This window comes from Coregonus lavaretus (assembly GCF_964263955.1).
Source record: "Coregonus lavaretus genome assembly, chromosome: 1".
Taxonomy (NCBI): domain Eukaryota; kingdom Metazoa; phylum Chordata; class Actinopteri; order Salmoniformes; family Salmonidae; genus Coregonus; species Coregonus lavaretus.
This window is the reverse complement of record NC_139988.1, coordinates 21,603,432-21,628,103: the sequence shown is the minus strand read 5'-3', so window position 1 is coordinate 21,628,103 and position 24,672 is coordinate 21,603,432. Positions and strand designations below refer to the sequence as shown.

Genomic DNA, 24,672 nt, shown 5'->3' with positions numbered 1-24,672 from the left:
GTTTAGGTCCAAGAGGCTTCTAAACAGCTTCTACCCCCAAGCCATAAGACTCCTGAACATCTAATGAAATGGCTAACCAGACTATTTGCAAATGTTTTTATCAAACTGAAACTGAATAAAAACTAGTAAATCAAGTCTGAAAATGTACTGAAACTATACTGAATTTCAAATCAAATCTAAAAACGAATAGAAATAAATCCTATAATAGCCTTGCTGTACTCTACTCACTCTACTGTATTGTACTCTACTGTATTGTATTGTACTGTACTCTGTTGTGCTCTACTCACTGTACAGTACTGTACTGTACTGTACTCAGTGAGAGACAAAGGCAGAGAGGGAGGGTTGTCCAGACTCAGACTGTTTTAACACTCTTGGTTTGACCACCAGACGACAAAAAGACAAAGGAAACAGTTATGAGCTGAACATAATAGTATGCCAGTGGAAGGGATCACAGAGGTAGGTGACCCAACTGTAGTTTTTGACTATTATGATTTCCCATTGTAGCCAATTCAGTTGCAGTAAGTCCATTACATTTTTGGGGGTAATTCCGTTACCAATTTGGTAACGGAATTACGAGTTTTAATCACTTAATAATTCATAAACAAAATTGATATCAGTAAAATCACTACAACTAATTGGTAAGTCTACCGTTACTTCTGTGAACTTTCATTATCCTCGCTCTTCATTAGGAAGAGAAATTAGAAAATATCTTTCAAATATGTGTGTTATTGGTAATGGAATTACAATGCACAAGGCAATATTTCTTAAACTTTTTAAAATTAAATACAAGTGTTGATATTAGTTGGCAGGGGTTTGTACATCAACATCATTTTGTTTTGATGTATTTCTGATACCTTTTAAGACTTTTTATGGTAGATGTTTTCTAAGACCCCTTTTCCATCTGTTTATCCAGAAATCAAAGCCTTTACTTATGCCTAATTTATAAGATGGAAAATGGTAGAAAAATGTATCTATGCCTTCATTTCCCCAAAATACAGTCTTAGCATTCATTTGACACCAAACATGTTGGTGCTCATGAGTCTTTTTCAATTAAGGTAAATAAGGTGGAATGTACTGTAGCTACAATGACAAAGGAGAATATTTTTGTTAAGAAACCTGACATTTATGGATGACAGCGATGACATACACTGCAGGTGTGTCAAAATGAATGATGGATTAGAGCAGGGGTATTCAACTCTTACCCTATGAGGTCCGGAGCCTGCTGGTTTTCTGTTCTACCTGATAATTAATTAAACACACACCTGGTGTCCTAGGTCTAAGTCAGTCCCTGATTAAAGGGGAACAATGAAAAAATGCAGTGGAACTGGCTTCGAGTTCCAGAGTTGAGTTTGAGGGGGATTAGACAGTACACAATGAGTGACAGATTATTTTGTAGGGCGTGTCGAAGACCATTGTCATCATGCCTAGCCAGAATGCAAACTGGAAAAACACCCGTTGCCCTAACCAGATGTAAGTGAGATGTGTGGTAGTAGAAAGGTTCAGAATGATCTACTGGGTGTGAGAACTAGATCTACACACCATGACTGCTGCCATTGGACTTCCACTCCCCTCCATATCTAATTGGACAGTGAAGCCAAAATGTCAAATGTGTCTCCATACTCCAGCATTTTGGATTTGAGATCAAATGTGCCATATGAGACGACAGTACATTTTCCATTTCCATTTTAGTCATTAAGTAGACACTCTTATCCAGAGTGACTTAAGAGTAGTGAGTGCATACATTTTCATACTTTTTTGTACTGGTCCCCGTGTGAGATCGAACTTCTCAATAAGAAGTCCCTTTTTATTGGAGGGCATTTTCATACATATCTGTTTTACCGTTTAGAAATGAAAGCACTTTATGTATCTAGTCCCACCCCATGTGAAGAAGTATTTGGACAAATTCACTTATAATGTATCAAAGTAGTTAAAAGTGTAGTATTTGGTCCCATATTACTTAGACTAAAACCAAATCGAAACTGTGTATGAATTATAATATACGTACATCCATACAGTTTCTTGACTGTGTCCAGCTCCTAATAATCACTGTAATGAAAGCTAGACAGTCAGGGATCATCGAAAATTCCAAAAAACGAAGGATAGACTATTATTTTCACATTTTGACAGCAAGGAAATACAACCAATATTCTGTGCGGCCCTCCAGACACCGTTGAAGACCGAATGTGGCTCCCGGGGCAAAATACGTTTGACACACCTGCTAGGTAAGGGCAACTCTGCTGAGGGAGAGGCCTCCCTAGACGAGGAGGAGGAGGAGGAGGAGGATGACCCTGGAGAGTACAGGTAGGCCTACGTATAAATTCGTCTTTTAGGAAATTTAAACCAGTAGATTGGCATTGGCTCACCATGAGGCTGTAGTCTACCTTGCAACTAACTGAACCCCCCTTGGATTACCAACATATTCAAATAGTGATTGGGGGGGCGCTAGAGAGCGTGCTATGGAATAGACGTGTTTGTTAGAGCTACGCTCAATTTTGAAACAAATTCATATTTATCTTAATCTCTCACCACCTATAACTTCAAACATTGTCTGGCAATATGACAAAGGGAAAAGGCACCAAAAAAGGGGGAGCTAAACAAGATAATTTGGATGAGACAGACAACGAACCGATTTTAACATCGCCGACCCACGAAGAGTTAGCTGAAGATGCTAGCTCCCAAGAGCTCCCCACAGAACCTACTCCAAGTGACCTACTGGCCGCTATAAACTCACTAAGCAAGAAGGTGGACACAAGGTTAGCTGATATCTCAAAGAGTATTGGGACTTTGACTGAAACTGTGAAGGCAACCAAGGGCAGGGTGCATGAGGTCGAGCAGACGACAGTTGATCACGAGGCCAGGCTACAGGACATAGAGAAACAGTGCACAACGTTAAAAAATGACACAAAACCCTGAAAGCCCGACTGGAAATGCTCGAGTCGCATTCAAGACGCCCGAACATCCGAATATTTGGGATCCAGGAGGACACTGAGAAAGGGAAACTGATACTGGCATTGCTGGGGAGTGAACACTGTACGTTAGATCCTCTTTTAGATAAACAGCTATCAAGGTCACTTCAACAATCAAATGCCAGTGTCTGTTTAAATACATTGATGACAAACCTTAACATTGTCGATATTTGGAGACTGACGCACCCTACAGATAGGGATTATTCTTTATTTTCGTCAGTTCATAAGTCATATACCAGAATTGACTTTTTTTTTTGGGACTCCAAACTAACTTCAGCAGCTGCGTGAACTTCCTAAGGGGGGCAGCTGCTGCACTCAATGCCGGGATAAATTTAGAAGACATTAACACAGCGATAGCACAATTTCCAAACAGCAAGGCCCCTGGGCCCGATGGATATGTAATAGAATTCTATAAGAAGTACTGTGCCAGTCTTGCTCCTAATCTCAGCTCGTTACCTGTATAAAAGACACCTGGGAGCCAGAAATCTTTCTGATTGAGAGGGGGTCAAATACTTATTTCCCTCATTAAAATGCTAATAAATGTATAACATTTTTGACATGCGTTTTTCTGGATTTTTTTGTTGTTATTCTGTCTCTCACTGTTCAAATAAACCTACCATTAAAATTATAGACTGATAATTTCTTTGTCAGTGGGCAAACGTACAAAATCAGCAGGGGATCAAATACTTTTTTCCCCTCACTGTATGCACACCCAATGGCATCCGTGGTAACCAATCAGGAGATGTCGCAGTCATTCCACCTGTTCAAAGGCTGCCGACAGGGTTGCCCTATTTCGCCTGCTCTCTTCGCTATAGCCATGGATCCCCTTGCTACTCTCATTTGTGTACGTGCCGATGTAGCTCCCGTTAAAATAAAAGACACGCAGCACAAAATGTCCCTCTATGCAGACGATGTTCCTTTTTGTTATCCAAGCCTAAAACGTCTATTCCCCCCTTAACTTGATGAATACATTTGGCTTCTTCTCTGGCAACAAGATAAACTGGCAAAAAAGCGAATTGATGCCGATATCACGGCCTGTGGATATGCAATTTCTGCAATCTACCCCATTTAGAACAGTGATGGACAAGTTCACAAGCCTTGGCATTGTAGTGACATGAAAATTGATCAGCTTAAACAAAATATAGATTTTTGGAAAACTCTTCCTATCTCCGTGGTTGGTCGTATAAACGCTATTAAAATGGTTGTCCTACCCAGGTTTCTTTACCTCTTCCAATGTCTACCCAATTTCATACCACAAAGCTATTTTAAGAAACTGGATTCAATAGTAATTCCATTCTTATGGGATAACAAGGCAGCCAGAAATTTAAAGAAGCATTTATGCAAGTACAAGAGGGGGGTTTTGGCCTTCCTCACGTTAAACTGTATTATTGGGCTGCTAATCTGAACATTGTGTCTTTCTGGAGGGAAAGTTTACCTGGGATCCGACAGAATGATATGCCTTCATGGCTTTTGATGGAGCAGGCCTCCTGTCAATGTTCCTCACTCCCTGCACTTGTTAATAGCCCAGCATATGTGAAAAAAGCCACTTATGACTCTAACCCAGTCATTTGTCACACTCTTAGGTTCTGGAAACAGATTAGGTATTTTCTTAACATACCCACTGTATACATTGACAGCCCAATTTGCCTGAATCATGCTTTCCACCCTGCATTGGATGATATGGCGTTTTCACAGTGGAGGGAGAAGGGGCTCACAACAATTGGTAACTTATACATTGATGTTCATTTAGCTTCATTTAAACAATTACAGGGTAAGTTTAACATGCTAGCAACACATTTTTTCAGATACCTCCAAATCAGGAATTTCTTAAGGACACAAATCCCAGAGTATGGCATTAAGCCAAAGAATCCTACATTAGATAGCCTTATCCTTCTCAAACCACATTCAAAAGGGTCGGTCTCCAGACTTGATGATGTGCTACAGGCCCACATAGAGGTATCCACAGACACTATTAAAAGGGCATGGGAGCAGGAACTTGGTTCAGAAATCTCAGATGAGGACTGGGTAAAAGCTTTCAGGAATATAAACCACACTTCAGTGAATGCCAGACACAACCTTGTTCAGTTTAAGGTGATACACAGGTTACATTACTAAAAAATGAAACTGTATAAAATATTCCCAGACACCTCACCACTGTGTGAGAGGTGCAAGCAGGATGAGGGGACTTTGACCCACTTGTCCTAAGTTACATGTTTACTGGGCTCTCATTTTTGATGACTTATCTAAAGCCTTTGATAGAGTTATAGCCCCAGACCCATTGATCGCTCTGTTTGGTACAGTTGATGGGAATAACCAGGAAGGGAAGGCTGTCTCTCTTTGTACTCTATTAGCCAAAAGGCTCATATTACTACCTTTGAAATGTGGTTACGGGATTTAGGGAGTGTAATGCATATGGAAAAGATTCGATACAATACCTCCAATAGAAGTCTAATGTTTTAATAAATATGGCAGCCAATACTGGATAAATGGTCTAGTCCCGCTTCATAACAGGGTTGATGCTCTGCTGCTACTCTGTGCTGTACTCCACTCAATATTTATTTTTGGCTTAACTACACTGTTTGTAATGACTATATGCTGTCTTCTTATAATATGTACCACCTAATAGGATTTTTTATTTTATTTTTGTATGTGTGAGTTAAGTTTTATTCTGTCCTCTAAATTTGCCATCCCATTCAACAGTACAATGAATGTCAATGTTTGTATCGCTGTCTTTTTTAATGTCTTTTTTTATTGGAAAATAATAAACATATTATAGTGCAGCCAGAATAACAGCAAAGTAACCGCATTTGCATTTGTTTAAGCTGTTTTCTAGTGACATTTATCTGGAAACATCCATAACAATGAGCTAATGAGGCGCGATTTCGCCTGACATAGAAAACGTGCTCACTCGTCAGGACACTGTTGTTCAGAGGAGCTAGCCAACAACACAGCTACAGTAACACAATCACTAAAAACTGAAGCTGGAAAGACTGCAAATTAGCTGCGTTTCGTTTGACCTTTTTTCAATTCTCCTTTTTTTGTATATATCCATAAAATGATGCCAGCTGATTCATGATTTCGACTGGATGAGAAACGCTGCCTGCCTGTCTGTCTGGTCCTGACACGTTCATTACTACACGACAGCAGGAGATCGAATTTCAATATTGAAACAATGTTGCAAATGTCGGATAGACAGACAGCGAGGTTTATACAAATCTCCGCTGTTGAAAACGAAATGTTAGTCTAAAATAAATGTGAGATAATGTCTAGCTGCTTTTTATAGTGGAGATCAAGTTTATAAGTTGCCTGGCTGGGCTGATGAAACAGTGGATTGCACAGTCAGATGGAACAGAGTAAATTGGCATTTTAACGTCATATATTTAGCCAGTGGCAACTTGTGGAATAGACACCGGCTGGAATGCAGTTTTAACCAATCAGCATTCAGGATTACACCCACCCGTAATAAGATGGAATGTAGCTATGATGACAAATAATAATATATTTGTTCATGTTAAGAATCTTGACATTCATGGATGAGAGCAATGTCATGCACTGCAGGCACGCAAAATGAATGATGGATTAGACTGTGCACGATGAGGGATGGTGGCTTTCGTAGGGCATCTCGAAGAGCATTGTTCTTAATCATCATGCCTAGCCAGAATGCAAACTGGAAAAACACCTGTTGCCCTAACCAGATGTAAGTGAAATGTGTGGGAGAAGAAAGGTTCAGAATGTTCTACTGGGTGTGAGAACTATATCTACACACCATGACTGCTGCCATTGGACTTCCACTCCCCTCCATATCTAATTGGACAGTGAAGCCAAAATGTAAAATGTGTCTCTATACTCCAGCATTTTGGATTTGAGATCAAATGTGCCATATGAGACGACAGTCCATTTAACATTTACTGTACATTTTTGTAATTTAGCAGACGTTCTTATCCAGTGCGACTTACATTAGTCATTTATGTACTTTTTCGTACTGGTCCCACGTGTGAGATCGAGCTTCTAAATAAGAGTACAGCATGTCAACTTTTATTTGAGTGTATTTTCATACATATCTGTTTTACTGTTTAGAAATTAAAGCACTTTATGTATCTAGTCCCCCGATGTGAAAAAGTCATAAGTATTTGGACAAATGTACTTATAATGTTTCAAAGTAGTCAAAAGAGTAGTATTTGATCCCATATTATATTATAGAAGTGTTCAGAAACATCTTCTATTCTTACTTACAATAAAAGTGAGTCCAAAATGGCACAATACATTATTCACCATTCAGTTCCTATTGGGCAAAACAAAATTCAAAACACTGAAACAAACTGCAAACACATCCACAAGTTTGTAGAGTCACAAGCTTGATGGAGTCATTGCGTGCAAGGACTATGGGACCAATTACTACACTTTTTACTACTTTAATACACTATAAATTAATTTGTCCAAATACTTCCCACTGGTTGAATCAACATTGTTTCAACATAATTTGTCAACGTATTGTGACGTGGAATCTAAGTGGAAAAAGTTTGATTATACATTTTATTTTACCTTGATTCAATGTTGATAGTAAAATGGTATGTTTGAATCGACATCATTGTTTCAACATCATGCCATCAACCTAAATAAAGAGGAATATTGAAATAAAATGCAAAGCCACAGTCCAACGATTCCTGCCTGAACAGTGACTCCTACTGGTATACAAGGGAAAATGCACTTCAGTGAGAACGAGTCTGGATTCGAACCAGGATCTCTAGTGGCACAGCTAGCACTGCGATGCAGTGCCTTAGACCACTGCGCCACTCGGGAGAATTGCCTACTTTTATGTACCCTGCTCAGCTTTGTAAACAAGCTGTGTTCGTTTCAGCTGTGCTATCATGTCAACCCATTTAGACATTGATCAGCGGGTTATGACTTCTTCAAATGAGGGGACTAGAAACATAAAGTGCTTTCATTTCTAAACGGTAAAACAGATACATAAGAAAATACACTAAAATAAAAGCTGACATTCTGTACTGTCGCCTAATGGATGCGTTACAGGGGTCGATGGAACGCAGACCGCTCCATTGACCAGATTGGCGCACATTCAACCAATCTGATCTAACAAAGTGGATATTCGTCAAATCCGTCATGATTTATGTATTGTAACAGGCCCACAATGTGGTTACTTAAGTCCAATTTGGATATATTTCGCTTTTTTCGCAGCATAACATTTAGAAGTTGTACCTTTTCAGGTTTAGAAGAAGTGACTTCTAAATGCTAACTTCCATTCGTATAAGTTGGTTAGCATAGCTCGCATACAGAAATCCGTAGTGGTAGTCAAAGTCGGTTTTAACTGTAATGCAGTTGATTGGTGACGATGACATGAAAATGTGTTGAGGTTGAAATCCATACAAGCATTATCCTCCGATTTTTACCTCAATGTAGTGTGAAATACACATATAAACAATAGCCTAAATTTGCTGGGGGGCAATGATGAGATTCGGGATCTTTTTCCCACAGCCCTTTCCCCCACGCGCTTCCATGCTCCGAGTCGATATTCACGTAAGGAATCCCCCTCAACCACGCCCACAAATTTGAAAAAGGTCAGGTTTTTGCTGTGAGCCAATGGGGTAACCTAAGTAACCACAAGTTGTTTTCCCCACAGGCGGGTGGGGTCGCGATGTTCTATCTAATACCGACTGAGACTACAGTATAGGCCAAGCACCGTGGTTGCTATGGTGAGGATAAAGACGACATTCTATCTCAAATCTAAAATGCTGGAGTATAGAGCCAAATGTGATTTAATAGCCTCACTGTCCAAATAGATATGGAGGGGAGTGTATACTATTATTCCACAATTTATTGCACAATTCAACACTGCTCTCCATTCCTGCTCCCCGCCACATGTGTAAATATCCTACTGTAAATTGTTGAGTGCCTTCCCTGTATTAATATTTCTTCAAATGTATACTATTTTTATTCTATTGAGCTAATTTGTATTATTCCATGTATTATTCTTATTATGTTGCATTGTCGAGAGTCAACCTGCATGTAAGTATTTTATTGTACTGTGATTTGACTTGAACCATTGTATCTGATGAATTCCCCTTACAGAAAAACCACATGATTTCACATGTGGAATACCACATGATTTAACGTGAAATTTCAGATGTGAAATCATGTGAAAAAGATTCATGTTATCACATGTTGCTTTACATGTTGTCACATATCACATTAGCTTCTCATAAGATCACGTGATCACATGAAAACATGTGTTTCTGGAACACTTCATGTGATCACGTGAAATTCATGTGGTTTTTCCGTAAGGGTCAATTTAATTTTGAATTCGATGAAATGTATTCTTTGAGGACAGCCACCACCACAGAATCTTCAACTCAATAACGCCCCCCATTTGTATTTTGTCAAACTTTCTTTATTGCGACAAATGATGATGGAAACTGCATTTGTCAAATAAATGATGATTGTCAAATAATTATGAAGGTACACGGGGCACGTGATGTGATCATGTAACTATAAAGCTCCTACTGCTTGTGGGACAAAACGACATGCCAAAATGACAAGATACAAGCGGACAGAGGAAGACACCAAGGTCTTTCTAAGTTTAATTCACGAACAAGACACGTTTCCCAATCTATTTTAAATGGGAAACGCCAAAGAAACTCCTCTATGTTTCAACAATTACATCAGGACTTGCAAAGTAAGGGATATAACAAACTGTGACACATCCTAAGAAATAAGTGCAAAGCCTTGAAACAGCGCTACCTGCATGAAAAAAGAGAAGTCACTGGAAGCGGTGCTGGAGGTAAAGCATGTATCGCTTTCTATCGGAAATGTATGAAATCCTAAGACAAAGACCTGCTGTTGCCTCAATGCTCACCAACATAACCAGCTAACATGCTGGTAAGTAACGATAAGTTGGTTAGGCTATAGGCCTAAAGCAAATTGTCATACTCAAAACATGATCTGGCTGAGCATTGATTGTTGACTGCTACTGGTGAAACTTGCAATAATGTTATGATTCACAATCTCCACATACTGTAGGTGATGACAATTAAGCTGGGGGAGAGGCATACCATGAGGAGGAGGAGGAGGAGGAGGAAGAGGACAACACCCTGGAGAGTACAGGTAGGCCTATCAATTCAAGTCAACTCAGGAAGTACACGGAAATTCCAATTCTCTTCAATGCTTTTCAATTAGGAACATTTGGAATTGGAATTAAAATTAGGTTTACTTTCTAAATTGAATGGATTTGAAATGTAATTGACCCCAACCCTGGTATAAATTCCTCTTTTAAGAAATTAAACTAGTAGATTGGCATTGGCCCATCATGAGTCTGTATTAGGCTGTGATTCCCTTGCAACTAACTGAACCCCGCTTAGAGTGCCATATGACTGTCAACAGTTGCAGGTGAAAAAGCTGGAGCATATTTAGGCAAAGATTTAGCTATGCTATCAAATACATTCCTATCACCTACTTAGTCGCTATAAGGATACATCAAAATTGGGCACACCTGATTAATAACCTAGCAACCGCAAATTATATCCTAATAACTAGTATTTAATGGAATGTAATTAAAGCATAGTTTCACTCAAATTCCAGTAGTCATCCACCCATTGTTTTCTTGCTACTTAGGCATCTAATTAATCAGTACACATACAGTCTCTCAGTACACATACAGTCTCTCAGTACACATACAGTCTCTCAGTACACATACAGTCTCTCAGTACACATACACTGTAACAACCGGTATGTTCACATTTACTTAAACCCTAGTTTCACTCCGCACAAGCTTTGTTAAAAGCTGTACTCAAAAGTTCCATCTTAATTGAAGTGACTGTGTGCTGAGACCAACACCCACTGTTAACAATGCTTGTTATGCATCTTGTTGACATTCACTCAAGTCAAACATATCACACTGGGCTCGTTTGAGTGGGTAAGGCGAAAGCAACCGACTGTAGACGAAAGTTGAGGCGTGAAGTCGGGGAGGTGCATCTGTTTATTATCTATCCTGTTGCCTAGTCACTTTACTCCTAGTTATATGTACATATCTACCTCAATTACCTCGTACCTCCTGCACAGACGGAGACAACTGAATGTCAACACCCGGATACTCTCCAACTACTACACCTGCCATATAGAGAGTGTGCTGACTTTCTGTTTCCTGACCGGTGGGCTGTCAGTGGCTAATAAGGGTATCCTCAGGCGGACTGTGAACCTGGGGTCCAAGCTCCGCAGGCTGCAGTGCGGGGGGCTTCAGGGCCTCTATGATAAATGGGCAAAGGACAAGGCCAAACGCATCATAGAGGACCCCACACACAATCTTGCCCAATCTTTTGAGCTGCTGCCTTCCAGAAGGAGTTTAAGGGTCCCACTGTTCAGTAAGAATAGGAGCAAGTTCCATTCCATCAGCCATCGTGCTGCTGAACAGTGGGACAGGACAGATGCAGGCACAATACACGGTCGGACAGAGGGACGCGGAGACTTTGAATATGTGAAAATGTAAATGTGTGACTTGTTTACTAACGTTCTAGTTTTCCGTACTGCATGTAATATAATATTGTGTTGTGTTTGTGAATTTGTATGCTGAAGTCACAGAATGAATTTCCATGTAAATGGAGTATAAAGTATATTGTATCGTATATAGTCAAGTTATCGTTACTCATTGTGTATTTATTATACGTTTTATTATTACATGTTATTACTTTTCTATTATTTCTCTTTTCTTTCTCTCTGCATTGTTGGGAAGGGCCCGTATGGAAGCAATTCACTGTTAGTCTACACCTGTAGTTTACCAAGCATGTGACAAATAAAATTAGATTTTTATTTGATTTGCGACAGCCGAAAGTCAGACACTGATGTGGTTTTCCAACAGCAAGGCTCAGTGCAACATGGCAGTGTTGCCATTGTTTATAAAAGTTGTTCTTTATAATGTCGAAATAAACATGTCTCCAACCCCCATATCACACACTCACAAACTGAAAATATATGTGTGTACATTGTACTATCGATTAGTGAGAAAGAGTCTCAAATATCACATTAATTTGTACATATCCACTGAATACATGAATTGCGGCAGAGTTGGTTCCTGTTTCAGTCAAGTCTTTGGTCACGTTCTCGTGGGTCAAACAAAAACATCCTGATTATTTGTTGACAATAGAGCCCCCCACAATGCAGGCGATGGCTGCAGGATGAAGTTAGTGAAGAGCAACTGCAGAAACTTGCAGTCGACTACAGTTAAAAATTCATGACCTCACATGATTTTTGTAAAGTTCATGCAGTCGACATGTAGACACAAGTCGAACAATTTTGATCCCCAGAATGCAACACACTATGAAAGGCGGTGACCATCGACTTGATGGTCACCCAATGGGTTTTGAGAAAGAGGCGAAGAGAGAGGATGCGAGAAGTATGCAATTGAGAAAAGGCCCCAATCATTCTACACCTCTACCAGCCAAGGCCCCAGAGTTCCTTCCGGTCTGGAAGCAAGCTTTCATACTTTTTGAACTATAACCGTTTTAAATGAGCATAAACGCTTCATAGACTCCAAAGGTAAAATCTGGATTTGCCACTGCTCTTGATCCGTTTCACCTGCAAACACCAACCCAACGTTGAAATGTGCAGACCGACTCAACTTAGATGGCTTCAACACAGCTTTTTGCTACCATTCATACTTCAACTATAAATGACGGAATGCAGGCTTCAACATTCTAAACCGAAATCACTGCCACAAAATTGCTTATTACTCACTCTAGCCTACTCTACTAGTCCACTATAACCAACTATAATAACTCCACACCTACAAACCACCCCAAAATATGTCACTATAACTAACCCATTGCCTATGAAAACCCTATTACCACCAATACTACAATTGGTTTTTACTTGCTCTGGAAATGCTGTTTTTTAAATAAACACAATACTTTAGATTTTTTCAATCTCAGTCTTTGTTTTTAAGTGATAGAGTAAGGCCAGCTCTTTCATAGACAATGTGAGAGAAATGTGTGCGTATGTTAGTATATGTCAGTGTAGGATGTATACTTTTAAGTACCTGTATTGCAGCAGGAGTTTAGGTAGTACAGAGCGGACAACAGGACTGTTGTCAACACACTCTAGGAAGGGAGTGAGCTCTCTGGTCCTGTACACATTCCCTACAAGCACACACAAGCACACACAAGCCTTTTATAATCAACATTTTGAACTCTAAAACTTGCAGGCATACAAAATCGGAAACATGTAGATTTAATGTTTTTCTTTAATATTTGAATTGTCTCCAGCTGCTACACTGTAGCTGCAGTACCACTCAAAATGGATTCCCATCTCCTCCAGGGCACTCACCTTGTGCAGAGATGAGTAGTGAGAAGAGCAGCTCTATGACGCCCTCTCTGGGGCTCTCCCCATCAGACAGACAGAACCGGGACACCACCTCCAGGAAGAAGGAGTTACAGCAGCCCCTGATCTCTGCACACTGCTGCAGGGCTGACCTGAGATAACACAGGGCTTTGTTACAGCACTGGAGTCAATGCATTCACTGTGAATGCTGGACACTATCACGTTCATAAAAATATTTCCACTACAATTTGTATAAAGTTTGTTCTGTGTGATGGGGTAAAGACAAACGCCCGCTTCAGAGAAAAGGTAAATTAGGTAAGATGGTCGACAGGTGGATGTTGAAGGCCGTCTCTGAACTCACTTGATGGTTTTAGACACAGAGGGTTGGAAGTTTGGTGGCAGGTCTTCCCTGCACTTGGGACAGTAATGCCTGTCTGTCTGGAGGCTGCTCTGGATGCAGGACAGACAGAAGACATGTCCACAGGGCAGTGTGGATGGCTCTTTGAGCTCTGATAGGCACACTGGGCAATTGATGCCAAACCTAGGAGGTAGAAAGTATCATGAGAAATAAGAAATACAACTATGGCTCAATATATACCGTGGAAAACGTCAAGTTTAATGTTTAAGTGATGTGAAGCTATGTGGACACACATTCGGCTATTTCAGCCACACCCGTTTCTGAAAGGTGTATAAAATCGAGCACACAGCCATGCAATCTCCATAGACAAACACTGGCAGTAGAATAGCCCGTACTGAAGAGCTCAGTGACTTTCAACATGGCACCGTCATAGGATGCCACCTTTCCAACAAGTCAGTTCGTCAAATTTCTGCCCTGCTAGAGCTGCCCCGGTCAACTGTAAGTGTTATTGTGAAGTGGAATTGTCTAGGAGCAACAACGGCTCAACCGTGAAGTGGTAGGCCACACAAGCTCACAAAATGGGACCGCCGAGTGCTGAAGCGCGTAGCGTGTAAAAATCGTCTGTCCTCGGTTGCAACACTCACTACCGAGTTCCAAACTGCCTCTGGAAGCAATGTCAGCACAATAACTGTTAGTTGGGAGCTTCATGAAACGGGTTTCCATGGCTGAGCAGCCACACACAAGCCTAAGATCACCATGCGCAATGCCAAGCGTCGGCTCTAGTGGTGTAAAGCTCGCCGCCATTGGACTCTGGAGCAGTGGAGACGCGTTCTCTGGATTGATGAATCACGCTTCACCATCTGGCAGTCCGACGGACTAATCTGGTTTTGGTGGATGCCAGGAGAACGCTCCCTTCCCCAATGCATAGACCCAACTGTAATGTTTGGTGGAGGAGGAATAATGGTCTGGGGCTGTTTTTCATGGTTCGGGCTAGACCCCTTCGTTCCAGTGAAAGGAATCTTAACGCTACAGCATACAATGACATTCTAGATGATTCTGTGCTTTCAACTTTGTGGCAACAGCTGTTTCAGCATGACAATGCCCCTGTGCACAAAGCGAGGTCCATACAGAAATGGTTTGTCGAGATCGGTGTGGAAGAACTTGACTGGCCTGCACAGAGCCCTGACCTCAACCTCATTGAACACCTTTGGGATGAATTGGAACGTCGACTGCAAACAAGGCCTGATCGCCCAACATCAGTGCCTGACCTCACTAATGCTCTTGTGGCTGAATGGAAGCAAGTCCCCGCAGTAACGTTCCAACATCTAGTGGAAAGCCTTCCCAGAAGAGTGGAGGCTGTTATAGCAGCAAAGGGGGACCAACTCCATATTAATGCCCATGATTTTGGAATGAGATGTTCAACGAGCAGGTGTCCATATACTTTTGGCCAAATGTATATTAGTTTAATACAAAACCAAACAATATGATGTTGAATTGAGTCTTACCGTATGTCCCCGCTGATGCACTGTTGATGATAGGAGTTGAGGATACGGATCAGCTGCTGCAGTGTGTCCACGTTCCTCAGATCAGGAGAATCCTGCATCAGCTGATAGGAAGAAAAACATATAAAAACTGCAAACTGATTCCAACATGTTGAATAGGCCTTGCAGAGCTCTCTTTAAACATGACAAAGAACGGGTAATCAATAAAGTATTCAATCAAGGGCAGTGGTGTAGTGGTGCCTTGAGAAGTGGGTACACAGCATTCAGAAAATATTCAGACCACTTCCCTTTTTCCATATTTTATTACTTTGGACTGAAAGCCAAGCGTCACTTCTGAAGGAAACCTGGCACCAGCCCTACAGTGAAGCATGGTGGTGGCAGCATTATGCTGTGGGGATGTTTTTCAGAGGCAGGGACTGGGAGACTAGTCAGGATCGAGGGAAAGATGAACAGAGCAAAGTCCAGAGAGATCCTTGATGAAAACCTGCTCCAGAGCGCTCAGGACCAGACTGGGGCGAAGGTTCACCTTCGAACAGGAACACAACCCTAAGCACACAGCCAAGACAACGCAGGAGTGGCTTCAGGACAAGTCTCTGAATGCCCTTGAGTGGCCCATCGTCATACCCAAGAAGACTCAAGGCTGTAATCGCTGCCAAAGTTGCTTCAACAAAGTACTGAGTAAAGGGTCTGAATACTTATGTAAATGTGATATATCCGTTTTTATTTTTAATAAATTTGCAAAAACTCATAAAAACCTTTTTTTGCTTTGTCATTATGGGGTATTGTGTGTAGACTGATGAGGAAAAAAACAATTTAATCAATTTTAGAATAAGGCTGTAACGTAACAAAATGTGGAAAACGTCAAGGGGTCTGAATACTTTCCGAATGCACTGTATACTCTAATTTTTACCAAACATCTCCCAAACGGCTCGCTTGGCAAAGACAAGGCGCCCTGTGTGAAAAATTCTATGACATACAGTAACATACACTCTGAATGACCTAAAATGATAAATCCCATATGGGTCTTCCACAGACAGGCCAACCCAAGCTGTACTGTGCAAGTAGGCTAATAGTAGGCCTTCTATTGAAACAGATAAATGAGAATGTCAACTAAGTCAGATATCTCAAAAAAAAAATCAGGTTTTCACTCTCAAAGTCACAAAAAAAAAAAAAAAAAAAGATGCTGTAAGTCCACAACAATGCTTACACCACATCAGGAGACCACTTTTGAGGTATGGGAAAATGTACGAAATTTAGATTTCTGAGTGTAGATACCCTTTAATTCAACTAGCACTGTTGTTTGGTTAGCGATGTTTCTGTAGCACACATGAGATGGAGTTTGCAAAACAAAATGGCCACTGGATTGATGCAAATAATCATGATATAATTCTGACAGGTAGGCATAGTCGACGTCGCAGCTAGTTGTAGCTAGTTAACATTTAAGAAGATTTTTGGGAAAGCCTTTCCATCTACCAAAAGACGGTTATCCTATCATTAGCATCACTATATATTTCCTGTTTGAAACCTGGACGTTTTACTACATATTATGAGGCATGTCTTTCCTTGCTTCAAAGTAGCCTATAGCCAAAATCCCACCATAGAACCGTGGAGGCAATTATTTTATAAAGACTTACACGCTCTCCTGTCTTTCATTGTCTAGCAGCCAAAGGCATTATCCTATTCATATTAGCAGCCCATGATAGTTGTTGCATCTTTAGATCTCCCCTCTTTCTAAATTTCTAACCGATATTACCATCTCTGTCCATAAAATTGCTTGCATGTGCAGTGTACATTTTAGAAGTGTTTTCCCCAAATTGCCTTTTGGAACATTTGCACATATGCCTACTGCCGTGTGCACATTGCTGGCTTAAAATGTCAAGAAATAATAGTTTATAAACATTTTAAGCTAAACATTCTGATCTGTTCAATCAGCCGTATTAATTGATACGCCGTATACCTCCACTCCACTACTTTGATACGCATCCTGGGGATTAGGAAGTGAGTATACACAATGCCCTAAAAATAAAAGTGGGTATACGGCGAATACCTGTGTATACCCTCCACTACACTACTGCAAGGGTGGGTGGATCATTATTGCTAATACTGTCTAAACCCAACCTCTCACTTACATTTTGGAGAAGGCTACAGTGTTTCAGAGCCAGATCCTCCAGCCTGGGGTCTATCTGTTTCCCCTCAAACATCACCTGCTGGATGAATGCTGCTACTACAAGCATCCCACGCCAAATAGACCTGAAGGACAGAAGATGAAGTTGAAGAAGGTGCATAATATAAAAAAATGTGTTTTGACTTTATTTGGTAAGAATCAATCAATCTGCTGATCAACCAGTCGGTCAGTCAGTCAGTCAATCAATCAAAGAATAACTAACTAACTATATCAATCAATGAATGTACCTGATGGAGTCCAGGTGCTGGAGACAGCCTGGGTTGCAGAGGGAGCTGTAGTTCTGACCAAATGCTCTATCCAGACATGGCTGTAGGAGCTCCACTCTGCGTAAGAGGGACTTACACTCTGTCAGGGAGGTCACAGTCTGCAGCTTGGTCCTCTCCACACAAATTCCAAGAGCCAAAATATCCTCTAGCTGCCACAAAAAGAGACCACGATCGTCATCATGCTTTCTTTTTTACTCCAGGTCGTAACATCATTCTTTGGGTGTTGTTCCTTGTGGCCATTTGTGACCAGGAAAAACTTCCCGCCCTAGTTAAACGCTTAACTCTGGACCTTATTTATGGTGTTATTGATGTGATCTCACCATGTCTGTGGGCTCTGTGTGTGAGGCCTGCTGTAGAATGTCCGGGGCCAGCTGGGGCTGCAGCAGCAGGATATGGGACAGAGTGTCAAGTCTGGGAGCATAGTGTCTGGCTGCAGCCATCACCCAGGCAGGAGACAGATCAGGGGTCATGGTCATGGAACGCTGGAGTTCAGACACACAGCCCAGCGCCGCTCTGGTGAACACCTGTGTACGGAAACAAGGAACATGAGTAACCAATTTGCGAAAATATATTGGCAACACTATTATAACTTTCATTAATAAGCCATTATGAATGATAATTATCCATTTATAAATCATTAATTGACAGTTGTTATAAAGTGTTCCCAATATCTTTTTACTAGACTGTTTTAAAATGTGATGTCAAATGGGATCTCAAGATTCACACAGTCGCACCCTCAGCTCATCCTCAGACTTGATCTTGAAGGAAAGCAGCAGAAAGTCACGCAGGTATCGTTGGTCCAAGTTCAGGCGCTCCTGGTCTGAGAGCTTCCCTATGAGGCTACCCAGCTTGCTACTGGTTGCCGTGCTCACAAACTGGACAATCCTCTGGGTGCTGTCATCCTCCTTTGTGACTAAGAGTGAGATTCAATTAGAGTTAGACAATATACTCATAGCATAATATCATTTATTTCATTCTAGATAGTCCCAATATGGACACATGATTGGGGACATAGATAAACCAGTTTATGAAGTTTGTCACTCACCTGGTACAAACTCTGATTCCTCCCACAGGCTTTGGAAGTGCATTCTCATGAGCCAACTGAAGGGGGCAGCACAGGGGTGTTCCTCACCACCCAACTGTAAGTAATGTTGCACCAAGACCTCCTGGTCTGACCCGCTAGAGAGGAAAATGGAAATAGAATTATACAACTATATATCAGTCAGGTATTTTAGTTATTTATGTTGATTTCTTCAATTTAGATCACAAAAGGTTATTGGAACTACTCAAAGAGTGACATTTATACAGATCTCAGAAAATACAAAACAATTGCAGTTTGGGGACAATAACAATTTACTGAACTGGATACCTGGAGTTTTGTGGTGGTGTAAGGTCCAGAATATGTCTGTCTGCCAGAATGTCCAACCACAGCTGTATGAGGGCCTGACTGAGCCCAGCAGAGATCAGCAGGTCCAGGTTGGCATCCCTGTCCAGAACCTCCACCATATAGGCCAGTACTGGAGTCAGGGTGGACTGTAGACAGCGCCATAGGGTGTGTCTTACAGTGAAGGAATACACAGAGAGAACATATTAGACCCAGGAAGAAATTCTAAGGAAAGCATCTTCTTATACCAACTATATAAGAACAGCACACATCAGACCCAGGAAGAAATACTAAAGAGGTATCTTCCAATATCAACTATCTTCTATCCAAGACAATTGCTATAGTTCATGGTCGGTCTAATCAGATGATATTGGTGTTCTACTACCTTATAGAGTTCTTCTTTAAAGTGTTCTACTTCTAGAGTGTTCTACCAGGTGTTCTACTACCTTAGAGAGTTCTACATTAACGTGTTCTACTTCTAGTGTGTTCTACCAGGTGTTTTACTACCTTAGAGAGTTCTACTTTAAAGTGTTCTACTTCTAGTGTGTTCTACCAGGTGTTTTACTACCTTAGAGAGTTCTACTTTAAAGTGTTCTACTTCTAGTGTTCTACCAGGTGTTCTACTACCTTAGAGAGTTCTACATTAAAGTGTTCTACTTCTAGTGTGTTCTACCAGGTGTTCTACTACCTTAGAGAGTTCTACTTTAAAGTGTTCTACTTCTAGTGTTCTACCAGGTGTTCTACTACCTTAGAGAGTTCTACATTAAAGTGTTCTACTTCTAGTGTGTTCTACCAGGTGTTCTACTACCTTAGAGAGTCCTACATTAAAGTGTTCTACTTCTAGAGTGTTCGACCAGGTGTTCTACTACCTTAGAGAGTTCTACTTTAAAGTGTTCTACTTCTAGTGTGTTCTACCAGGTGTTCTACTACCTTAGAGAGTTCTACTTTAAAGTGTTCTACTTCTAGTGTGTTCTACCAGGTGTTCTACTACCTTAGAGAGTTCTACTTTAAAGTGTTCTACTTCTAGTGTGTTCTACCAGGTGTTCTACTACCTTAGAGAGTTCTACTTCTAGAGTGTTCTACTTCTAGAGTGTTCTACCAGGTGTTCTACTACCTTAGAGTGCCCCCCTCCTGTAGAGCCTGGCGTTTCTTGGCTTCTCTGTTCACCCACTCCCCTGGATTGTGAACCAGCTCCTCCCTCTGTGCTAGGGTCCCTGCCAGTCTACCCAGCAACACCTTCTGGAAAAGAGCTGTAGGGCACATGAAACAGTATTGCCTAAGGGACAGATCAAAATTGATTGGAGGGGGGGGGGGGGGTTGGGTTCAAAGTAGAGAAGGTTTGTCAAACATTTTGGGGTGCTTTGGGGAGCGTTGTGTGGTTTTTGGGGGGGCACAGGGGAGGGTAGTGCGTTTTTTCCACCTGGTTTAAATTCCCTCTTCTGCTCGTATATTCCTTATTAACAATGTCTTGACTTACTTTTGATATTACCCTAATAAACTTCAAAAACGTTTGTGAAGGTTTGGTATGGTGTGGCTATTATTAAGCTTTAGTTACTGCAGGCCTATGATATGAAGGCAGTGCATCCCGGTGCGCCAACTGACTCCGACTTGTGAACTTTTGGTGAGGAAGACTGTAACAATATAATGCTTATATAAGTATATATCTGTATAGCAGACACAGTAGAAATCTGACATAAAGAAATGCATATCGGTGTCGTAGCATGCCACCGGCATATCTCTATCTCTCTGGGGTTAGGCCTAAACTTCTCTTCCTTTATTTATTTATTTATATACACTACCAGTCAAAAGTTTGGACACACCTACTCATTCAAGGGTTTTTCGTTATTTGTACTATTTTCTACATTGTAGAATAATAGTGAAGACATCAACACTATGAAATAATACATATGGAATCATGTAGTAACCAAAAAAGTGTTAAACAAATCAAAATATATTTTATATTTGAGATTCTTCAAAGTAGCCACCCTTTGCCTTGATGATAGATTTGCACACTCCTGGCATTCTATCAACCAGCTTCATGAGGTAGTCACCTGGAATGCATTTCAATTAACAGGTGTGCCTTGTTATAAGTCAATTTGTGGAATTTCTTTCCTTCTTAATGCGTTTGAGCCAATCAAGTTGTGTTGTGACAATGTAGGGGTGGTATACAGAAGATTGCCCTATTTGGTAAAAGACCAAATTATATTATGGCAAGAACAGCTCAAATAAGCAAAGAGAAACGACAGTGCATCATTACTTTAAGACATGAAGGTCAGTCAATCCAGAACATTTCAATAACTTTGAAAGTTTCTTCAAGTGCAGTCGCAAAAACCATCAAGCGCTATGATGAAACTGGCTTTCATGAGGACCACCACAGGAATGGAAGACCCAGAGTTACCTCTGCTGTAGAGGATAAGTTCATTAGAGTTACCAGCCTCAGAAATTGCAGCCCAAATAAATGCTTCACAGAGTTCAAGTAACAGACACATCTCAACATCAACTGTTATTTTTTATTTTAGTAATTTTAGCAGACGCTCTTATCCAGAGCGATTTACAGTTAGTGAGTGCATACATTTTCATACTGGCCCCCCGTGGGAAACGAACCCACAACCCTGGCGTTGCAAGCGCCATGCTCTACCAACTGAGCTACAGGGAACTTTACAGTTCAGAGGAGACTGCGTGAATCAGGCCTTCATGGTCGAATTTCTGCAAAGAAACCACTACTGAAGGACACCAATAAGAAGAAGAGACTTGCTTGGGCCAAGAAACACTAGCAATGGACATTAGACCGGTGGAAATGTGTCCTTTGGTCTGGAGTCCAAATTGGAGATTTTTGGTTCCAACCGCAGTGGCTTTGTGAGACGCGGTGTGGGTGAACGGATGATCTCCGCATGTGTATTTCCCACCGTAAAGCATGGAGGAGGAGGTGTTATGGTGTGGGGGTGCCTTGCTGGTGACACTGTCTGTGATTTATTTAGAATTCAAGGCACACTTAACCAGCATGGCTACCACAGCATTCTGCAGCGTTACGCCATCCCATCTGGTTTGGGCTTAGTGGGACTATCATTTGTTTTTCAACATGACAATGACCCAACACACCTCCAGGAGAATGATGGAGTGCTGCATCAGATGACCTGGCCTCCACAATCTCCCGACCTCAACCCAATTGAGATGGTTTGGGATGAGTCGGACCGCAGAGTGAAGGAAAAGCAACCAACAAGTGCTCAGCATATGTGGGAACTCCTTCAAGACTGTTGGAAAAGCATTCCAGGTGAAGCTGGTTGAAAGAATGCCAAGAGTGTGTAAAGCTGTCATCAAGGCAAAGGGTGGCTATTTGAAGAATCTCAAATATAACATATATTTTGATTCGTTTAACACTTTTTTGGTTTCTACATGATTCCATATGTGTTATTTCATAGTTTTGATGTCTTCACTATTATTCTACAGTGTAGAAAATAGTAAAAATAAAGAAATACCCTGGAATGAGTAGGTGTGTCCAAACTTTTCACTGGTACTGTATGTCTTCTTTTAACTGACAAATAAAATCAATCAATCAATCCAAACTGTACAGCGGCCAATTGATGAATGGAAAGAGACATCTGTTACAAAACACCAAAAAGTTTAATGAGATTCGGAGATTGCCAAGCCTTCGAAACCGGGTAAGCCTATGTATTTTCTGTTTGTCGAGATTTACATAGTCTATTTATTGTGGTGTTGAAAACGCAAACCATGATATTGAAGTGCCCGAAGTTGGTATTCTTTGTTTATTGGTTATGTGATGCTTTGGCACAGAAAACTGTTGGTGGAAAATTTGTTGCATATATTTTATATAATTATAAATATGGCATAAAAATATTGGAAATCTGATTTCCCCCTAGCTGATCATTGTCTGCAGCCGGCTCTGATCGTAGTGTAATGAAACAGGCAGGGAGAGTTAGCTCGTCTGTGGTGGTTGGCGAACCCTCAACCTTCTGGCCCGTAGCCCTGCGTGGCATCGACTGTGCCACAAATGCATGCTGAAGTGGCAAAGTCTATATGCACGTTTATAAACACAGCGTCGCTACAGGTATTGTTATTTGTGGTTGTAAACATTATTTTGAGTTAATTCTATGAGGGGGGAGGGTGTTCCATTTATTTTACAGTAAAAAGGGGAGGGTCATGTGAAAATATTTTTTACTTTGGGGAGGGTGGGTGCGTTTTTGTTGTTAATGACACCTTGAGTTGGACCAGCCCCTCCCTCTCCAGTAAATTTCGATCTGTCCCTAATGCTTTCACTTCACTTTAGTACAGTATATGCAGTACACTGAGACAGTTTTCCACTGTGTGTTTGTATACTTTAGTAACATGACGGCTGTATGTGAGAATCACATCAAAAACAGCAATAATGAGCAACGAAGTTCAAGAGCAGTAAAATAATCTCAAGGACTGTCTATTTACCTCCCATCTCTCCGTGGTTCTCTCCAAGAAGCCCCAGCAGTATGTTCATGCGCTGCATGCTCCTGGAGGTCATGTCATTGGGGTCTCTCAACAAACCCACTGCTTTCTGAATGCAGGACCTCACCAGGGATAGACTATGCAGGTGTGCCGTCTCTGTCTCTGCTTGGGCATCAACAGACTCACAGGTCTCTATACGTGACTGTGCAGGTGGGACAAGCTTGCTGATTGGCATTCCACAGAAAACCGACAAGTTCAAGCTCATGTCTTCTGTGTCCCTGAGATCATCAATGTGCACTGAAAGCCAGACACCTGGAAACAAAACGAACCATAAACAAACAAATATGAATTAATTAATTAATGGATATATGCAATAGTCAACACCACATCACTGTACATTAGCCTTGCCAGACTGGAAACTGTGACTCACCTCCTTGGAAGCCAATGTGTTGAGATCCTCCACTCTGAATGCGGGACAGCTTGGTGATGAAGACCACATAACAACAGGACTGATCTGACTCCAGTGTTATCAGGTAGTTCATTGTGCAGTACCTGGACACACACAGTGCGATAACGTTAGTTTCACTGAGGGATTGCAACATAAGCTTTTGTCAGACAATATACAGTGGGGGAAAAAAGTATTTAGTCAGCCATCAATTGTGCAAGTTCTCCCACTTAAAAAGATGAGAGAGGCCTGTAATTTTCATCATAGGTACACGTCAACTATGACAGACAAAATTAGAAAAATAAATCCAGAAAATCACATTGTAGGATTTTTTATGAATTTATTTGCAAATTATGGTGGAAAATAAGTATTTGGTCAATAACAAAAGTTTCTCAATACTTTGTTATATACCCTTTGTTGGCAATGACACAGGTCAAACGTTTTCTGTAAGTCTTCACAAGGTTTTCACACACTGATGCTGGTATTTTGGCCCATTCCTCCATGCATATCTCCTCTAGGGCAGTGATGTTTTGGGGCTGTCGCTGGGCAACACGGACTTTCAACTCCCTCCAAAGATTTTCTATGTGGTTGAGATCTGGAGACTGGCTAGGCCACTCCGGGACCTTGAAATGCTTCTTACGAAGCCACTCCTTCGTTGCCCGGGCGGTGTGTTTGGGATCATTGTCATGCTGAAAGACCCAGCCACGTTTCATCTTCAATGCCCTTGCTGATGGAAGGAGGTTTTCACTCAAAGTCTCATGATACATGGCCCCATTCATTCTTTCCTTTACACGGATCAGTCGTCCTGG

At 41.2% G+C, this 24,672-nt stretch overlaps 1 protein-coding gene across 1 annotated transcript in view; it reads right to left on the bottom strand.

Annotated features, from left to right (window-relative positions):
- Window positions 1-24,672, bottom strand: part of rnf213b (ring finger protein 213b) — a 106,278-nt gene that overhangs the window by 56,066 nt on the left and 25,540 nt on the right. Inside the window, exons 29-41 of the mRNA XM_084162822.1 lie at window positions 23,849-23,970; window positions 23,422-23,730; window positions 20,099-20,234; window positions 18,970-19,158; window positions 18,646-18,779; window positions 18,335-18,513; window positions 17,921-18,124; window positions 17,562-17,749; window positions 17,279-17,399; window positions 15,153-15,253; window positions 13,651-13,830; window positions 13,296-13,441; window positions 13,009-13,108 (exon numbers count right to left, since the gene is read on the bottom strand). Coding sequence (XP_084018948.1) covers window positions 13,009-13,108; window positions 13,296-13,441; window positions 13,651-13,830; window positions 15,153-15,253; window positions 17,279-17,399; window positions 17,562-17,749; window positions 17,921-18,124; window positions 18,335-18,513; window positions 18,646-18,779; window positions 18,970-19,158; window positions 20,099-20,234; window positions 23,422-23,730; window positions 23,849-23,970 — 2,109 coding nt within the window. The remainder of the gene's footprint in view (window positions 1-13,008; window positions 13,109-13,295; window positions 13,442-13,650; window positions 13,831-15,152; window positions 15,254-17,278; window positions 17,400-17,561; window positions 17,750-17,920; window positions 18,125-18,334; window positions 18,514-18,645; window positions 18,780-18,969; window positions 19,159-20,098; window positions 20,235-23,421; window positions 23,731-23,848; window positions 23,971-24,672) is intronic.